Source organism: Fundulus heteroclitus, chromosome 16 (assembly GCF_011125445.2).
Source record: "Fundulus heteroclitus isolate FHET01 chromosome 16, MU-UCD_Fhet_4.1, whole genome shotgun sequence".
NCBI classification, from domain to species: Eukaryota; Metazoa; Chordata; class Actinopteri; order Cyprinodontiformes; family Fundulidae; genus Fundulus; species Fundulus heteroclitus.
The window spans coordinates 31,154,137-31,173,060 of record NC_046376.1 but is presented as its reverse complement, the minus strand read 5'-3'; the positions used below and the strand labels follow the sequence as shown (position 1 = coordinate 31,173,060).

Below are 18,924 nucleotides of genomic sequence, written 5' to 3'. Positions count from 1 at the left end.
GACCCAGGACACGCTGGAGGGACTATGTCTCCCGGCTGGCCTGGGAACGCCTTGGGATTCCTCCTGAGGAGCTGGCCCAAGTGGCTGGGGAGAGGGACGTCTGGGCCTCCCTACTGAAGCTGCTGCCCCCGCGACCCGACCCCGGATAAGCGGAAGACAACGGACGGACGGACGGACGGACGGACGGACGGACGGACGGACGGACGGACGGACGGACAACGGGGTATGAATGCTCTAGCAAGGCACATCATGTGCATATATTATACAAGGGAATTTAACCATATTTAACAAATGACAAAGAAGATGGGTTGCTAGAAAAAGCTTTATTTTTGCCCTCCCCCACATCTCTAGAGTTGCCTTTTTCCTGTACAAGATAAGTTGGGTAAGATGGTATAAAAAGAGTTTGCCATGTCTGACAAAGATGGACTCTACTGTTATGCTACTTCTAGGAGGTAAAGCTCCTAGAAGGGGGGGGGGGGGGGGTATTTTTCTGTCCCTCTTCAGAAACGTTACAGGGTTAGGATAAAACGGGTCCACTCAAAATATGAATAATGTCATGAGAAGGGTTGAAGCTCAGGAGTCCAGGCGACATATGGGGCTGTCGTATACCATCTGCAGGTTCACCTTGTGTCCCACCAGCTCTCGGATGTTGTTGATGCCGTATTTGATCATGGTGGGCCTGCGGATCAGAGGAGACGGCTGCGTCAGCAAAAGCACAATGCTGCTTCCAGGGAGGAGTTCAACACAAGGCCTTCTGTCGACATTGAGACTAAACTTTGACCTTTGACCTGGGTAAGCCCGCTGCTTTCATAGTAGCACATTTTTTCTTTCTATCTGGAATCCTGGAAGATCTCACAGGATCTTATGACATGAACTTGCTATTGTTGTTGTTCATAGTCTATATAGAGACATATAGGTCAGACTGGGGAGCTAAAATTCTGTAGGACATAAAGGGCCAAATATTTTTCTTCCCATCAGAATTGGTGGACCTGGTTGGTTTTGTAGGACAGACGTGGCTTTTAACAACAGTTAAAAGCCCTGGATCAACGCTAGCCTGCTCTCTCCATTCCCAAACCAGACGTTCATGTGTGCTTAAGATGGGTGTCATGTTTTAACACCCAACCGTGCCCACGTTTCCACCATCTTATAATGCTGCCTCCACCATGGCTGAAACATGGTGAAGCTTTTCAGGCTTATAGAGGCCAATGAAAACTTTAAGGTTGTCATTTTCGGGCCGCTGTGTGGCTTTTGGACCAGGGGCTTCTTCCCTGTGAATTGTCCTCTTACGACAACCTGGGTCCCGTTTCAGAAAGAATGGCCGATCTCCCCGGAGTAGAAAGCAGCTAGTCAGAGCGCATTGATTACGTGTCTAGCTGCAACCCAACAGGCGTCAATAGGAAGTTGCAGCAAATCAAGATGAAGTATGAAAATACAGTTTAATCAGGTAAGATCCAGTTATAAGTTATTCTTATGTTTAACCTTAATCAACTAAAGCATTAATTGGCTATAATCAACATTTGCAATTAATGATAGGTTAGTGAGTTACTGAAATAACTGATATGCCTATTCATCTTTTTGGCAGCATTTGGCTTCACACATCCTTCTAAAAATGAGCTGACACTGATTTTCTTGTAGGAGTAGAATCTGTACCCACTTCACTTTATATTAATCACGTAGGCTATATTTATATTTTAAGTTGAAGTAAAGGTGTCGTTATTCAAATTAAGGAATGTGCCGTAGCACAAAGGGTTTTGGGTAGAAAAATACATGAATGGACAATTAGAGCTGGAAGTCTCCAAATTTGATCCAGAATAAACTATTGCTTTGATTCTGTGTCGTTTTATTAATATTGTGGGCCTCTGACTATGGAACGCCTTTAAACTGAATGCAACAGTAACATTCCTGACAACGAGACATACAGCTGCCTCTGAAAGATTTTCTGCGTCATCTACGTTATTAAAAAGCTGCTGTTGGCATAAAAACAAAGAGCAGCACAAAGAAATTGTTACGTCCCCTTGCTGTGTTAGAAAAGCGATGTACGGGTTGAGAACAAATCAACGACAGCGGTGAAAAACAGTAACGATTGCAAATATATTAATCCAGAAATGATAAGACATTTAATCGTGGTCTGATCAGCCTCTCCCGACAGAGATGTCTGTGGAGTATTTGCGCTCCAGCATACAGGCTCCTCCAGAAAAGAACACCTTTTCTGACACTTCCTTGTGCCAATTTTAGCCAAAAAGAACCCAAATAACTCTGCTCAGGAGCAGGCTTGGTTTACTGAGTAATTTGTTGCCATATTTTGACTCAGCGTGAAGGCTTCTGAGCTTTCTGAGATGCAGGAATTACCCCAGAAATGACTCTGGGTATCCACCAACTATGGGGATCCACTACCTCTGCTGAGTTGGTCAAAATGCAGAAGAAAAAAAAACAACAAACAGTTTGCGATGAGTCATTCATGTTTAACGTGCGCACTCACCTCTCCAGAGAGAGGCCCCAGGCTATTACTGACACGTCCTCAGGGAGACCCATGGGCAGCAGCATCTCTGGTCTGAAGACCCCCGAGTTGCCCACTTCCACCCACTTTTTCAGTCCTGAATTGGCCAAAAGAGAGAAGATTAAGACAAAACTCACTGAAATAAATGTAAACATAAAAAAACATACCGACTGCAGCACAGCCAACAGAAACATCAGGGGAAACAAATATACTCAACAGCTTAAAATACCTTAATATGGACTTCTTCTAAAGCTAAGCATCAGGTTTAAGCTTTTTAATGAGAAATTTCTCATTTCCCAACATTAATGATCCTCAACCAGCCGCCTTTTCATAAACTTAGAAAAACCGATGAACTGTTGCTCATAAGAGCTACAGGTCTTAACGTGGGCTGAATGTTTAAGCTGCAGGAGATTTTCCAGAGCTCTGGTATACCTTCATGGTAGCTGAACACTTCCATACTGGGCTCTGTGTAAGGGTTGTAGGCTGGCTTGAAGCGTAGCTTGGTTATTCCTGAAAGAGACAGAGCACAGGGAACATTTGTGTGACGATGTCTAGTGATGTCCATTCAGTGAAATAAAATGCAGACCGAAGCTTTTTTGTCGTCTTCAATCCCACACCTCACTGGTCCACTTTTTAAAACACATACCTAGTTTGGTGAAGAACTGGTGGAGCACCCCCATGAGGTCGCCCAGGGTCAGGCCGTAGTCGGCCACCACCCCTTCTATCTGGTGAAACTCGGCCAGGTGGGTGGCATCCAAGGTCTCGTTCCTGAACACCCGGTCGATGGAGAAATACTTGACAGGGGTGAACTTTTCCTGGAGGATGATACCGCGTCGTGAGAGGAGCATCATGGGTAATAACGCTACAGGGACACATCTGGAAGGGTCGGATTGCGGTTGATTCCTTTTTAGAGACCAGCATTAATGAAACAAAGTACAAGAACTGTCTTTTTAGGAAGGAATCCCATTTAGAGTCTGAATAACGTTAATGTCCGAGTTCTTAACTAATCTAGAGATTGCAGGGAGAGATGCGCTGTTTGTGTTGAAATTATTTCTTAGTCTCAGATTAGATCTGAAGTATTTGAATTGGCCCTCCAACACCACGCTTGATTGTTAGGATGAAGCATTTGTGCTGATATGTTTTGTTTAATAAATGACTAGTAAAATAAGCGCCATTATTTTTCACTCTCTGCCAGAATGGTTTAGTTCTGTTTTTAAATTGAAAAAGATCATTTCTAATAAATTATATTATTGCTTATCTAAGGTTTCATGGCTTGGCAAAAATAGCTTTGAACCAATTGAAGGCCTGAATCCTTGGTAACTGTTGCTATGTTTGAACACATCACCTAAAGGAGACCCATTTCCTTTCCTCGTGCTCTCGCCTACCCTCGCTGCATGTGCCGCTCACCTGCTGTGCCAGCTTGTACAGCATGCGCGCGCTGACAGCCGTAGTGTGCGTCCGCAGGATGTTCTTCCGAGCCTCCTCGATCTTCCAGTCGTATTTGTACCTGAAACGCAGCATCGGTTTGACCCAGATCTGTGGCAGGAGAGCAAACGACGCCATGCTGGTTAGTTAGTAAGCGCGCCTCACCCTTGTGAGCCGTAGCCTCCCTCTGAGTGGACCTTCTTCACTCTCTCCAGGTACTCCGGAGGGAACTCATGAGCGAGCGCCGGGTCTGAAGTGTGACGTTCTGAGTCAGTGACCACCAGAGATGCTTAGGGGAGCGCTGGACAACGTGTTTGTTGCCGAAACTCACCGGACAAGAAGAACGTGTCGTGCTGGTCCCTGGCTGGGTGCTGCTGGGGCTGGAACAGAGAGTCAAAGTTCCAGAAGGAGCTCTCTATGAAGTTGTTGGTCGGCATCTCGGAGAAACTGCAGGACGGAGAGATTGGTGGTGCTCGTTTATAGCAGAGTTACATCTTTATCTTGCTCTAATTCAGCGTCGGACAGCTTCTCACCCCATCTCCAGGAAGATCTGCCTGAATTGAGTTCGCACCTTCATCAGAGGGTGCAGGTGGCCGCAGTCGGGGGCCACGCCCATGGCCTCAAAATTGTACGGTTTAAACTTCTTCTCTTTCCAGCTGCCGCTACAACACAACAGACCGATCAGACAGCAGCTCTCTATGCGATCCTCCCCTCCCTCTCACGTCAGGTAACAGGAGCTTAATCCCTCTGCCTATTCATTTAGGATGCTTTTTAATCAGCAGCCAAATCTATGAAAGCATCAAATCTATGTACCGCAATGGGCAACATCCATCTGAACTTTGGGCCGTGGGAAAACGGCACATCTGGAGGCTGCTTTTAGGAAAACCCTCTCTGCATAATATTTTCAAGCAAACACGAAAACCTGTCCAGTTTAAATAGAAAAGGCTCGACAATGAAAAATGTTTCTCCGGTGGTCAGGATTTAAGTATGGAAGCTGGGTAAAGAGCAGAGGGAGACGTGTAGATGGGGATGGTTGGAGAAACAGATTTATGAACGGGTGGACAGAGCTAGATGGACAGAAGGATGGGAATAAACTCCAGAAGTCTTTAAAAGTTTTTAAAAAGGCCATCAGTTTGTCCTGCTCTGCCTTTAGGACCAGGTCCATAACTGTGGACTTGTCCCCATGTTTGAGCAGATGTTCCTCTGCGTCCTCCGTCTGAGAGCCTGGACACGGTCACTGACTGACAGAGCAGGCCGGACCGGACGCCGTGTTCAGTTCTGTGTGTTCGATCTGTTGGGGACTTAGTGCAGAGACTCACGTGGCGATCATCTCCGGGGTGAGCTCTGTCTCCTGTTTGGTTATGGTGGTGCTGAAGGAGCTTCCCTTTGCGATCCAATAAGACTTAACAGTGCTAGAAAAAACAAAACAAAGTGACTTCACACATCTGTCACAGCAAGGTGGAGGGTTATGCAGTGACATAGGGCTGGACGATAATTCAATAACAATACATATCGATCAATAGACGTATATCGATGCTAGAAAAACAAAAGGGCAAATATAAAGTTCAATAGAATAACAGTTTTCCTTCCTTTTGCATTCATGTAGGTTAATGCTACAGTCATTACATCCTCCCAACCAATCACAAACGCAGACCCAGGAACCAAGCTCCGCCCCTTCAAAGACTTCACTGTTCTTTTTTTTTTTTTTTTTAAACTTGAAGTCTTGGTAAAAAGTTAGTTGAATAAAGAGTTGATTTGAATTCAGTGTTTGAATGTTCTGCATCTAAAAATAGGTCGCTAAGGCTGCACTTAAAATATATATTTTGAATTTGTTGATAATTATAGATATCGATCAATATGATTGATATTTTATCGGTATGCTTTTTTTTCCTATATATCGTCCAGCCCTACATTGACATTTATGATGAGAAATCACTTCTAAACAACAATGCTTTCATAGCGCTTTGAAGAAAAATTGTTTCACTTATTTTGTTATATTGTTAATAAAAACTATTATAATTAAAAGGTATAGTGAATGAATTTTATGGAAATGTAGGTAAGAAACGCACAAGCCATTATCTGATAACTGCGCATGTGCCAGACGATTATCCCTGCTCTGCCGCTCCTCAGGGGGAATCACATGAAAAAAAACCCTCCCAAATCCACTGTGGTCTCATTTCTTTCTGAGGCCTTCATCTTCTTCTCATAAACTTGGACGCGGTTTGCTTCTTCTGACTCACAGCCCTTTTTAAAATATGAGTGAGAGCAGCAGAGCTACAACGCACAGCTGGCTAACACTGAGGCTAACCGGATACATAAACACTAGAAGTGCTCACACACACCCAGGAAGCAGAAACTAACAATGAAGGTGTACGCACACTGGCGTTACCTCAGCGCCTCACAATGATTGGCCTGTGGGACAACCAATAGATAAGGTGATCCCCTCAGAATGAACTAGAAAAACATGGTTCACTGTACCTTTAAGTGGTTCTAAAGGGACTGCATTTAAAAGTCTAACTTTTCAAAAATAATTAGTTGTAAATTATACAACTGCAATAAAAATGCATGAATTTAAAAGGGCTTTCTGCACAGCGTTGCTAGGCAACGCCGATAAATGTGGCTGCCGCTTTAAATCCACTGTCGACATTGTTTGATTTCATATGTGCCCGTCAATTTAAAAAAAAAAAGGCTTTAATCGCTGCTGCTCTGATCAAAAGGGAACATTTCCAGAGAGGAAAGAAAGGAGCGATGCTTAGTTAGATGTGTTTTGCACACGGGTCTTTTGGCCACCGGTCAGCGGGACAAGGCTTCTTAGGTAAGAGTATTTAGTGAAAACAGAAATTGGGATAAATCCGCAGCATATTTCTGTCATCCAACATCCAAATGTTCCCGTCCAAGCTACGCTGGATAATCTTCTGTTCTTTTACATGGATAACACGGTGAAAACAGCCAGCTTAAAACTGATTGCTGAAGTTATCCAATCAGCTGCTTTAAATGAGTTGTAAGCATGATAATAAAGATAATAAAGTGTAAGGTACTATGGATAGTTTGAGACCACTAGATAGCAGATTTCTAAGAGACCGAAAACAGCGGTTAAAATGTTACGCCTCGTTAAAATTTTGGAGGCGGCGCAGTCAACCAACAGCAAACCTTCTGCTGCCCCCTACTGGCAGGGACGTGTACACAGGAATCCCTGCTCCATAGAAGGCTGAAGACCTACACTTCAGCGAGGAGTTTTCTCTTCTTCAGCTCATTCTTCTCCTTCTCGTCGAGCTGAGCGGCGTCGCCCCGTTTCACCAGCAGCAGCTTCTCTCTGACCTGGTCTTGGATGCTCTCCACCTGAGGGCCACACAATCGTCTTAGCACAGAACAGGGCGCCGCATCATACACGGCCAAAATGGCTGGTAGGGAAGTATCACTGCATACAGTTCGGAATATCCTGGGTCCTCCCTCGTGGGACTTGTCCACTCGGACCCACTTGTTGGACATGGCCTTGCTGAAGCCGATCTTCCCGAAGGAGAGTTTCTACAAGAGAGAAACGAAGAAGTTTGGAAGACGGCATTAACTTCTCGGAGGCCAAGAAGTGACAAACGTGATGGCTTTACTTTTGCTGCGTCTCTGCAGGTTCGTTTTGGAATATTTTCAAACCCACAGAGCTACTTGCTGGACAACAGCCGGTGAAAAGGCTGCTGGTGGTTTCATCCCATTATGTCTGTCTCTGGGTGTTAATGCTCAGGTTGAATGTGGTGGCAGTGTAGTGATATGGGAGCACTTGGTCCAGGGTGGCTAGGTTCTCCCCTACTGGCTGCTCCAGGGGCGGAGCTTAATACAACAAATCCACCATCCAAAATTCACTGCTGCATTTTCAAGACCAGAACCAAAGTTAATTTAAGAAACACTCTTTAATGATGGCCCATAATGCATGATCTTATTCCAACCGTTTAGCTTATATGAACTTTTCCATCAAAGACAATAGCATTATTAAAAAAAAAAGAAAGAAAGAAAAAAGATTATTTTTCAATACGGTTCAGATCAAAGAACCTCTCGTCTTCTGGGTTAAAACAAATCAGCCCCTCTGCTTCGGAAGAACTAAGGAACCACGTTGGCTCGATGTGTTTTAAATCGGATCACTGTGTGTCCAGCAGAACATACAACATATGGATCACAGCTGAAAAACAACAGTCATGACGAAATTAGAGTTGGTTTGAAAAAATGATGTAAAAATGACACGACTGCAGTGGTGATCGTTTTTGAACCTGCTCTAAGTTGTTGTTGGAATAGTTTGAGATGGCAAAACGTTAATAAACAGCTGGAGGAGTGTTGAAACGGTTCTGTTCTAAAATGCTTTGACACCAAACGCTTTAAATAAAATGTCCATGTCAAAAAAATAAATAACTAAATAAATAAATAGAGCTGGTTTTGTCTCACTTGTGCTCATACAGTTTCTATTCAGTGCGTACATCAATTAGATTTTTCATCATTATTTGACACAATTATGTAACAAAGGGTTAATATAAGTTTTTATCAGTTTTTTTTTTTAAGTTTTTATCAAAGCCTTTTTTTTGTTTAAAGATTGTTGCTGGTTTTGAAAGAAAGAAAATAAGATTCAAATTATTGTATCCAATAACAAAAAAAACTGTTAAAATTTTTTAAATGATTATTGCTGCTAATGTCATTGGTTCACAACGCTATCTTTACCAACATATCGAGGCTGTACTAATAAAATAATTCAACCCGAATTAAAGTGAGTTAAAAGAGTTCATAAGCAAATTCAACGATAGTTTATTAATTCTATGTATATAGTGTTCATATTTTTTAAAATTTTGAGGTAATGGGGTTTATTTTTAGGATTTTACTTGCACTGTTTTTATTAATAATTTCCTTTAAACGCTGCTGCTGTGTGTGTGTAGGAAGGGGGGGGGGGTCTTATCTATTGAAATATGTCAACACTATAAAATAGATTGGAGAGATGGTTGTGGATTGAAGAGTTCTGGGCCTGTTTTAAAAATGACATCTAAGCGCGTTTGAGGTCGCCAAGACTGCACTTCTTCAATAAATCACTTTCAAAATCAAAATCGATTTTAAAATAAGAGCATCATTTTAGGATTTGGAGACAAAATTAAGACAAGACTTCCTACAGCTAATAAGAAGAGTGCTGGAAGGAAGCGTGTTATACTAGCTCATTTGGCCTTATTTCCCTGTCAAACTACTTTATTAAATCCAAGGTTGGAGGACAAATCGTATATTTTTAGGAGCGGCTGAGCGCATGAAGCTGTGTTCTGGGTTCTTGACATCCCTTCTGCACATTCCCAGCTGATGAGGAAACCCTCAAACCAAACCATGAAGCAGAAGCAGGCTAATCTGGGGGCTCATACGCGTATATAAATAAAGTAATTAACAAAACAACACGGGAGAACCCGGGGAACTGCTGCGCACTCACCATCAGCTCAGCCTGCGGCAGACCCTCCGCGGGGATGGAGCTGAAGACCCGGGCTTCATGGCTGCCCTGCTCGGCTGTCTCGGTGCCCTCCTCGGTCAGCTCCCAGTGCTTGGAGGAGCGCAGCTCCGCGGAGATGACCTGGACAGCAGAGAACAACCATGACTGCCGTGTTAACCCCTTACGGAGTTGTAGCTTCCAAGTCTTCCTCCTTTAAACCCCATTGCATCAGTCGCGCTACATGTTGACGGACACTCCGACTTCCGCCGACTCTCGGGTCGGCAGCACTCACGTCGCCGAGCGCCTGCAGACTTTTCACGGCTCCGACGATGACCTGGTGGTCCACCCCGAGGCCGGCCGCCGCCGCCAGGCTGTCCACGCCGCCGTCCGCCTTCTCAACCCGCTGGAGAAGCGCCTCCAACACGCCGGTGTCCGCCATGCTGGAAGCCCCGATAGACGCAGGATGTGACGTTGTTTTCTCGAACCGAACGTGTCCGAATCCGCAGGAACGACGCGCAAGCACGTCGGCCATATTGAGAGGGTCACGTACTCCTCCGAAAGCAACAAAAGTGGGACTGGAAACTGGGTTTAGCGAATAAAAGTAGAATTAAACATTAAGTTCAATTGATTGACATATTTATGTGAGAAAATGTATATTCATAATAGCACTAATAATGGCAACTACAGATGCATAAACCACTTAAACGTGTCCTGACTTCAGAAAGTGTACCCAACCACTTTAGTTTGATTTAAAATAATTAGTGTGACTTGTATATTTTTTTCCTGAAATGTTGTTATATAAATTAATTATACAAGATTAAAGCACTCACAATAAACCATCCTGCAGCAAAGTATGTCAGTGGACTATCCAGTGTGCTCACGTAACACTTGAAGCTCCTTTTACATGAATTACTGCATCATTGCAGCGTGTCTCAACTGTGTTCAGGAGGCCCAGGTTGCTTGAATAGATGCCTTTAGCTCATCTTCCTCTTGGCAATACGGGCTGACTGGAAATGTCAGACTGGACTTGAAGCAGCATGGATTCTGTTGCTCTCCACTCTTCTACCTCAACTTCAAAATGAAACGCAAAATTTACTTTCATCTGAAAAGAGGACCTTGAACCACTGAGCAACAGTCCAGTTCTATTTCCCTTTATCCCAGGTAAGACACACCTGATGCCATCTTTGGTCCAGGAATGGCTTAACCCTAGGATTGCAACATTTGTAGCCTGTGTGGGATCATCTGTCCGTAGAGGCTCTTCACGTTCTGTTTCCAGCCTCAGTCCACTTCTTGTGAATCGATTTCCCTTGATAATCTCAAGGCTGAAGTCATCTGTTGCACTTTTTCCTTCCACTGAACTTTCTATGAATGTTTGGATACAACACTCTCAACCAGCTTATTTAGCAATACCCATTAGTGGTTTACCCTTCTTGTGGACATTTGTCCAGTCAGCAACCTTCCCATGATTCTTTATGCCACTATACAACATTTATACATTAAAATATATTTTTTAAATTGGTGCTAGTAGTATTCTGATTTTCTGACACTGGATATGCAATGGATCTATATTAAGTGTAATTTTCTGAAATGAGGCACACCAAACTTTTATTAAAGATATTGACATTTTTTCTTAGCTGTACTTGTAAATCTCCCTCAAACTTCACTTCACAACCCTTTCAGGGACATATTTCCAATTGGTTGGTGCACTTTTTCTGCCAGTTTTCTCCTTCGCGTCAACTTTTAGTTTTCAGATGGAGGTAAACCATTACACTGACCCGAATGAATAGTTAATGGGGGGGGGAAAAGTGTTTACGTTTTAAAATTCGTAAAGCTCAAAATTTTAAAACTGGTTGTTAGTTTATATCAAGTTTAGTGTCACAGGCCATTACCTGATGCTCATGAATAACACAAGTACCCAAAATGTATAAATAGAACTGTTAATTCAAAATAAAAAGAATTTATTAATAAAAACACATTAACAAGAGAAAACCCCACCCAGTTTAAAAGCTACATTGAGCAGAGCTGTGGATTTAAACAGCAGAATATATGTTCCAGTTATCCAGAAAAATCAGACTGAGAAATCACCACATTACATCAGGTAAATAACAAAAACAGTCAAAAATCACAACCACGGCTGGAAGGGGAAAAAAAAGCTACCTGGGTACATTGTAATTACCACAAAATGGAGCCAAAAAAAAAATAAGAGTCATAAAAATATGGTTAAACTGCTTTTCACATTTTTCCAGCCATCTCAAGAAGGAAACTAAAGTCATGACTTAACACCAAGTTTGTCACATCAGTCTTCATATTAGGTGGTAAGGACCAGGAGCAAAAGATCAAGAAAATAAATAAAACCAAAACAAGACTTGGAAGTCGTCGCGCCACTGAAACAGACCACTAGTTCAACCATAGCTCAGCTCAAGACATTTGAAAAGTCCACATATCTCAAAGTGTGCCAACATGTGCTACATCTAAAACCGAAAGCACATAGGAAGCAAACATGGAAAAGGCAAAGAGCACAGGCAAGTCTTCCATCGCTCTCTTTGGAGAAGGGCCGAGAACACTGACGCAGGGTGCTGCTCACGGACTGGTGACAACCTATCTGTACTGGTAACCCATGCTGCCTTCACCCCTGCCGAAGCCGGGGTTGTGGTACTGAGAGTGGTTGGAGCCGAAGCCCTGGTTGCCACCTCCCTGCGCGCCGTAGGTGGATTGGGGGTTGAAGCCTGGAAGAAAGGTGGGGTGTAAAAATGGGAGAGGAGAGAAACTTTAATTATATTCAAGGTTTTTGCAAAGAAAATTTTTCCACATCAAAATATGCTTTTTCAAAACTGAACTCCAGACTTGTGTCATTGGCCATTTAAGTATAAACACTAAATTTGGATTTTATTTTTCCACAGCATCTACCTTTAAACATGGAAAATAGAGTTCATTAGGATAGAAGGACATGAGATTGGATGGAGGAAAGATGGATTGACAAACAGATTGAACAATACATTTGACTAACTGCACAGCTTTAGTTTCTAAACGATCATAAAAACATTAATTTGTAAAAAAAAAAAAAAAAAAAAAAAGATTTAATAGTTTAGACATTTCACATCGTAGGCCTGCTCCTAGTTTGTAAAGCCCCACAGCTGATGTGGGCTTCTGCCCCTTTTGATGGGTGAAAGTGAGTCACGTGTCAGTGGATAAGAAGATGGCAGGAGGAGCCACGGCGGCAGCTCCCCTGGTCAGAACTGAATCGTGTCTGCATTAAACGTCCTGAACAAGCTTTATATCAAACGCCTGAACTCCCAAAGAAGCAAAAGGATCAGCAGCTGCGATGGCTGTAGCAGCGTTCAATAACTAAATGGTCGGGTCAACTGGAAAAAATGTGCCAGATGTATTACTCTGTGGTGTCTGCAGCACTTAGCTGAAATTTACCCATGGTGATGTAACAGCAGCAAACAGGAAGTGACTAGAATTTTCTTTTGGATAAATTTTGATACATTACGGGATCTTTTAGTAAATTTGTGTAAAATACCCATTCATTAATAATTGAGAGAATTTTTCATTTATGTTCAATATTACAAGCTTTACTGCCAAAGGCCACTAAATTGTAATAGTCTGTTTTTATACAATAACCTACAACTGAAAATGGCATGTCTATTTGAAACGAAGATGCAACAAAGGAGATGTTTGCAATGCAATTCACTCTAACTTAGTGAATACATTTTTTTTAACTAACCCCGATTCTAAGTTTTGTATTCTAGTCAGAAATAGATTGATGTCAGACAAACGGATGGGTGAACAGAAAAACGGATCCAGGAATGATGGAAAAACAAAGTGGTGGGCGAGCACATGGACAAAGGGAGGGGTAAATGAATGGTTTGACATGTAGATGGACGGAGGCTGAAGGATTAATAGAAAACCTGATGAACTGATGGATGGGTAGATGGGTTCATGGACAAATTGATGGGTAGACAAACTGGATGATGGATGGATTGCTGGGTGGATAAACAGACAAAACGACGGACAGTGATGAAAGACGAATGGATACATTTTTAGTCAGCAGGACGGGGAATAAAGTCTGGAAATACAAATACTCTTCCATTAGTACTGGAAATATACTAGAATTGTAAACTGTTGCAGACTGTACAGGAATCCTGTGTTTTAAGCTTAAAACAGGAGAAACTCACCGTCGTAATTGTATTCCTGGTTCCCTCCAGCGCCTCCTGTCACCTGGCTTGGGTAGGCGGTGCTGTAGGAATAACCACCTGCACCCCCCTGGTTCTGGCTGAAAGTCTTCTTGACTGGCCCATACTGGCTGTAGGAGCCCTGCCCTGCGGAGACGCTTGACAGATAGCCTCCTGGAGGCCCTGCGGGTCCCCTAGGGGGACCAGGAATGTTTGCCTTCCCACCCTTCAGCACCGGGGGTTTCTTTTTGGCCATTTTGTTGGCACCCAGGGCAGCGTAGGATCCTTCGTTTTGGTAATATGAACCGTAGCTCGGAGCCGGCGCCTCTGTGGAGCCGAAGGGAAGGCCGCCTGAGAGGCTGCTCGATACCCCGGCTCCTCCATTTGCCCCACTATGGTCGTAGTAATCTAGGGAATGACAGCATACCACAGCCTTAAAACAGGTCAAATATTTAGCATGTAGCAGCTCCAGCGTGTGTATTGTAAATAGGCAATGAATAACTAAGTCAGTCATGAATGCAACATTTATTAATAAAACAAACATATAAAAAAACAGCCGGAGTGAGGAGTTCTCCCATACCAAACAGATTTCCAAACTGCAGCAGTCTGAGCACAAACTACAAGGAAAGCCTCTGCTCAGCTCTGACAACTGCTGATACAGATCAGGAAATAAAAAGAAGAAAAACTAAACAATGCCAGAGTAAAGGAGGAAATACACTGGCCGCGTAACGTAAGCGGCGCGGCTTATGGCCGTGTTTTTAAAAGTGTAGATTTACACCAGACGCGGCAAAGTACGCTCCACAGCTGCGTGATTCTGGGGAGAAGAACTTGGGTAAGTAATTAAAGACAAAAAGTAATTTTTTTTTTTTTTTTTTTTGCACAGTAGCGCAGTGGGTAGCGCTGTTGTCTTGCAGCAAGAAGGTTCTGGGTTACCCTGGGTCTTTCTGCATGAAGTTTGCATGTTCTCCCTGTGCATGCGTGGGTTCTCTCCAGGTATTCTGGCTTCCTCCCACAGTCTAAAAACATGACTGTTAGGTTAATTGGCTTCTCTAAATTGTCCTTAGGTGTAAGTGTGTGTGTGAATGGTTGTTTGTCTTTGTGTTGCCCTGCGACAGACTGGCGACCTGTCCAGGGTGAACCCCGCCTCTCACCCAGTGAACGCTGGAGATAGGCATCAGCACCCCCCGCGACCCCATGAGGGATTAAGCAGGTCAGAAAATGGATGAATGGATGGATATCCTATGTTTTCATCTAAAACTCCAGGTCTTTACCATATTCAGATCAGAAATCACATATTTTAGTTTGTTAGCTTGTCATAACTACATCATCCATGGCGCTTTATTTTGGACTCTTATTTTGGAAGTGAACTTCGACACAGGATGTGGTTTACCCGTTTATTCCCTGCCAAACAGGAGCGTATGTGTCTGAAACTAAAACTTCAATCTAATTTAGGCGTCGCATAGCATAAATACGTGCGCATATTATACTTCTAGTGTACCTTTATTGACCGATTAAAATGAAACGCTAACCCGAGTGTAGGACGCGCGTATGCTGCATTTTGCAACACGTCCGGTGTGTTTCCTCCTTAAGACCAGCGTGCAGCTAGTGTATTTCTAACTTTGCAATACTAACAAGTCAGGGAAACAACAGATTTGATGAAAAATAATGTTGAATTTCCCTAAAATAAAATAAAAAGTTCCTTTTTTTTATTAACCCAATCATGGTTGGAAGTGGCAAAGGCATACAGTTAAAAAAAGACAACAATTTTCACTACATGTCTATCTAAAGATAGAGGGCAGAGATGTCCCAGAAGGCAGTATGTTGTCCAGCTCCTGCAGGTCATGACTATGAGAAGACACGGAGCCAAATGGGCTCAGAGGTCCAGGTGGTCAGGGACATCCGCAGCAAGGTGACAGGACAGAGGGCATCCTATGGCTGCGTGCATGCAGTGGAAGAGCTTCTCCCCAACGTGGTAGGATGTGACAAGTGGTATTGGCAAGACAGGTTAGACGGAGTCACTTTATTCCCAGGGTCGGGGACTTGGTGGTGACGGGACTTTATGATCCTGCTGGAACACTACTGAGTATTTTTGTCCATTCAAACCCTCTTAACAGGACTCTGGTTCTGTTCTAACACTGGAAGTTCTATGTCGCAAACTCGTGGTAGCCATAGTAGTCTGAGACAAAGTCACCTAAAGAGTGAGACAGGGCAGAGAAGGGAGGAAAAAAAAATCAAAATTAGATTATTTTGAATTTTTCTTCTGCCTTAAAAATGGCAGGCCATGTTTGGTCAGATCATTTCTGGTTTTTAGATTTCTCTGCTCCTGTCACGCTCAGGTAGGTCAGTCTTCAAACCAGGCTGCCAGAATGAAGAACGGGGAACTCATAGAAGAGACTGGACAAAAACCGATTCAACCCTGTGGCTTTAAAGCAGAGAAATGTAAAATCACTCGGCTAGGATAACCCCAGCAAGGTGCTGTGGAGCGACCCCCCCCCCCACCCCATACATTTCAAGAGCCCTGGTGAGCTGCAACAAGCTACAGGACAACATCTCTGCCAACACAATGGTCAACCATTTTGATTTGACCTTCATCAATATATAGACCAGGGGTCATCAACATGATGCTTGTGGGAACCAAGTAGCCCCCCCCCCTCCGAGGACCACATGTGGCGCCCACGAGCCTGTTCTAAAAAAGCCCAATCCACCAGTGAGCAGCATCTAAAACTTTATTTTAATTCGTTCCTCTTCCTGTTTATTCACACATGCATTTATATAGATTTAAAAATGACATTATCTCGAACAAAGCATGAAAAACATCTTTATTTTACTTAAACTTTAGGTGAACTCTGACTCTTCTAGTTCAAAGATCAGTACTGGTAGCCCTTTGTATGACACCAATGAAGTAGCTCTGTTTCAAACAGGCTGGTGACCCCTGATATAGACGCTTGTCCTTTGATACAGGACACGGGAACGTCAACAGAGCAACGGTGGAGGGGAAGAAACAAATACTTACTGTAGCCAGAGTTAGCGCTGTTCCCATATCCATACGTTCCAAAGCCACCTGAGAGGAAATCACAGTTAGTGCTGAAATAAACCATCAGCCCTGTTAATCATTTAAGGAAATGTAGGTTTCTACCTCCTTGGCCGTAGCCGCCGCCATTATTGAAGCCTCTGCCTCTTCCACGACCTCGTCCTCTCCCTCTACCTCTGGGTGCGCCAGCATCCATGCCGCCCATCATGCCAAATGCGTGCTGTACAGGATACAAAGATATTTTGAAATTAAGCAGGAGAGCAGAAGATCCCACTTGCCTCTCTGCCAGACTATAACCTTGCCTCCAAGATGAATTCGCAGTATTTGTGGGTTCACAAACACATGTGGATCCATCTTGTACCGCTCGGGCTATAACCGTTTGTGTCTGAACTAAAAACGTCTCGGGCCAATCCCGTTGCAGTATTGCGGTTTAAGGCGGGACATACCAGTGGGACAAAATCAAGAGCAGCTGAGCCCACAGCCAAACCAACATAAACATGGCAGCACAGGACCAGCGCATAGCTGCTGCTATCACATCTGATTTCTTAGAGTCCACAATTTCCTCTTTAAAAGAACAGCAAGAAGTACCTTGACTTGCTTACCTTGTAGTGTAATTTTATACTGTGATTGGCTAAAACCAACTTTTGGTAGGCGGCCACTAGGGCTGGACGATATGGCTTGAAAATAAAATCTCAAATTTTATTTTACCAAATCCGATAAATAAATTTCTTCCCCCCCCCCCTTTTTATTACACTAATAGAAATGAACAAAATGCTCTGTGCTACTAGTATTACACAATGAGCTAAGAACAGGCTTCACATCACTTGTGTAACTTCAAACTAACTTAGAAATAAGTAAATGAGAAAAGTGTCTCATAAAAAAAAGTTTACTCATTACAATGCATTTTCCTAAACGTTCAGCATTGCATGGTAGTCTCTTCATGGAAGCCCAATGGCAAAATAAAATCCAGATTGAGATGATTTAGACTGTGGTTTGATGGGTTGAATAGTTGTCTTGCAATCGGAAGGTTGTGGGTTCAATTCCAGCTTCCCCTTGTCACATGTTGATGTGTTCCTAAGCAAAGGCACTTAACCCCAATTTGCCCACTGAGCTGTGTATCAGTGTATGAATGTGTGTGCGTTAGTGAGTGTGGCTCTAGTGTACAGCACCTTGAGTGGTCAGTATGACAGGAAAAGCGCTAAATAAGTTCAGTCCATTTACCATTCTGATTGAGCTTGAGTCATTGTGCAAAGATTGGAGGACAACTTCCAACTCAGAAAAAGATGATTCTTCTTAAAAGTACGCAATGGCTCAGCAATAAATGAAAATGTGCACCCAATGCTTCTCTTTTTGTTGGTAAAAAAGAAGAAAAGTGGTTGAAACATGACAAAGTTTGGATAAATCCTAGAAGCATAAATGCTTCTGCAGGACAACATGCAGGATGCTTACCATGGGCGGTCCCTTCTTCTTTTTGGCTGGCTCAGGAACAGAGCCTTCAGGAAAGAGCTTCTCCAAGGCAGCCAGGGCTGCGTAGGCCTTGGCCACCTTCTTATTGGACCCTGTGCCCTGGAACTTCTGCCCGTCTATCTCCACCTCCATGACGAAGCGCTTGTCGTGACTGCCGCCCGTCTCTGAGATGAGCTCGTACTTGAGGCCCCGCCGCTTCTCGTTCAGCTCCATCACGGGGTTCTTGCCGTGTTTAGTCAGAATTGGTCCCTGTTGGCGAGCGCTCTGATGGGAGAAAACCCACGATGTACAGATCAGGTTTCTGAATATTCAAAGCTGTCAAAAAGTCCGGCTGTTATCAGCTGACCTCAGTAGATTCAGGAGCAGCACCAGCCGCTCCGGTGGCAGCAGTGGAAGATTCAGTGGCTGCTACTGTCGGTTTTACTTCTTCTGCCGTGACCGGTACCGCCGCTTCTTCCACTTTAACAGCTGGTTCGGTACTTTTCACTTCCACCCCAGTGGGCAGGCCCATGTCCTGCAGTACCTAAACATACCCAAAAAGCAGGACGTTGGATTGAGATAAAAGACAAACCAATATTTATGATAAGTCCAGCTTTTGCAGCTGTTCCATCGGTGAATAACCCACTGAGGATGGGCTCAGCTCACCTTGACAGCTACGTGCAGCTTGGCAGTGCGCTTGGATGGGCCAGAAGCCTCAAATGTCTTTCCGTCCACCTCCACGGCCATCGTAAAGACCGGAACATGAACGGGCCCGGTTTGGGATACGAGTTTATACTGGAGACCCGGCTTCAGCTGATCAGCATCCATCAGGGCGTTCATAGCCTGGGGGTTCGGCCTTGTCTTCTGCAGCTTTTGGAACCAAAGAGAAAGGATTTTACCACCAACATCAACG

At 43.7% G+C, this 18,924-nt stretch overlaps 2 protein-coding genes across 2 annotated transcripts in view; both read right to left on the bottom strand.

Annotated features, from left to right (window-relative positions):
* Nucleotides 1-304: 304 nt before the first annotated feature.
* LOC105929970 (phenylalanyl-tRNA synthetase subunit alpha) lies at nt 305-9,837 on the bottom strand. Its single transcript, XM_012867927.3, has 13 exons — nt 9,652-9,837; nt 9,363-9,500; nt 7,349-7,447; nt 7,143-7,261; nt 5,242-5,334; nt 4,456-4,584; nt 4,254-4,369; nt 4,088-4,172; nt 3,905-4,004; nt 3,144-3,312; nt 2,930-3,007; nt 2,480-2,594; nt 305-679 (listed from the first exon to the last, which is right to left on the bottom strand). The coding sequence occupies exons 1-13, from the start codon at nt 9,796-9,798 to the stop codon at nt 574-576; spliced, it is 1,494 nt and encodes a 497-aa protein (XP_012723381.2). The 5' UTR covers nt 9,799-9,837; the 3' UTR covers nt 305-573.
* Nucleotides 9,838-11,288: 1,451 nt separating this feature from the next.
* LOC118566336 (choline transporter-like protein 2) overlaps nt 11,289-18,924 on the bottom strand; it is a 33,471-nt gene continuing 25,835 nt past the window's right edge. The window contains 7 exon segments of the mRNA XM_036148067.1: nt 11,289-12,085; nt 13,538-13,942; nt 16,548-16,595; nt 16,671-16,785; nt 18,015-18,296; nt 18,379-18,555; nt 18,678-18,881. Of these exon segments, the coding sequence (XP_036003960.1) occupies nt 11,958-12,085; nt 13,538-13,942; nt 16,548-16,595; nt 16,671-16,785; nt 18,015-18,296; nt 18,379-18,555; nt 18,678-18,881 (1,359 nt within the window). The 3' untranslated portion in view covers nt 11,289-11,957.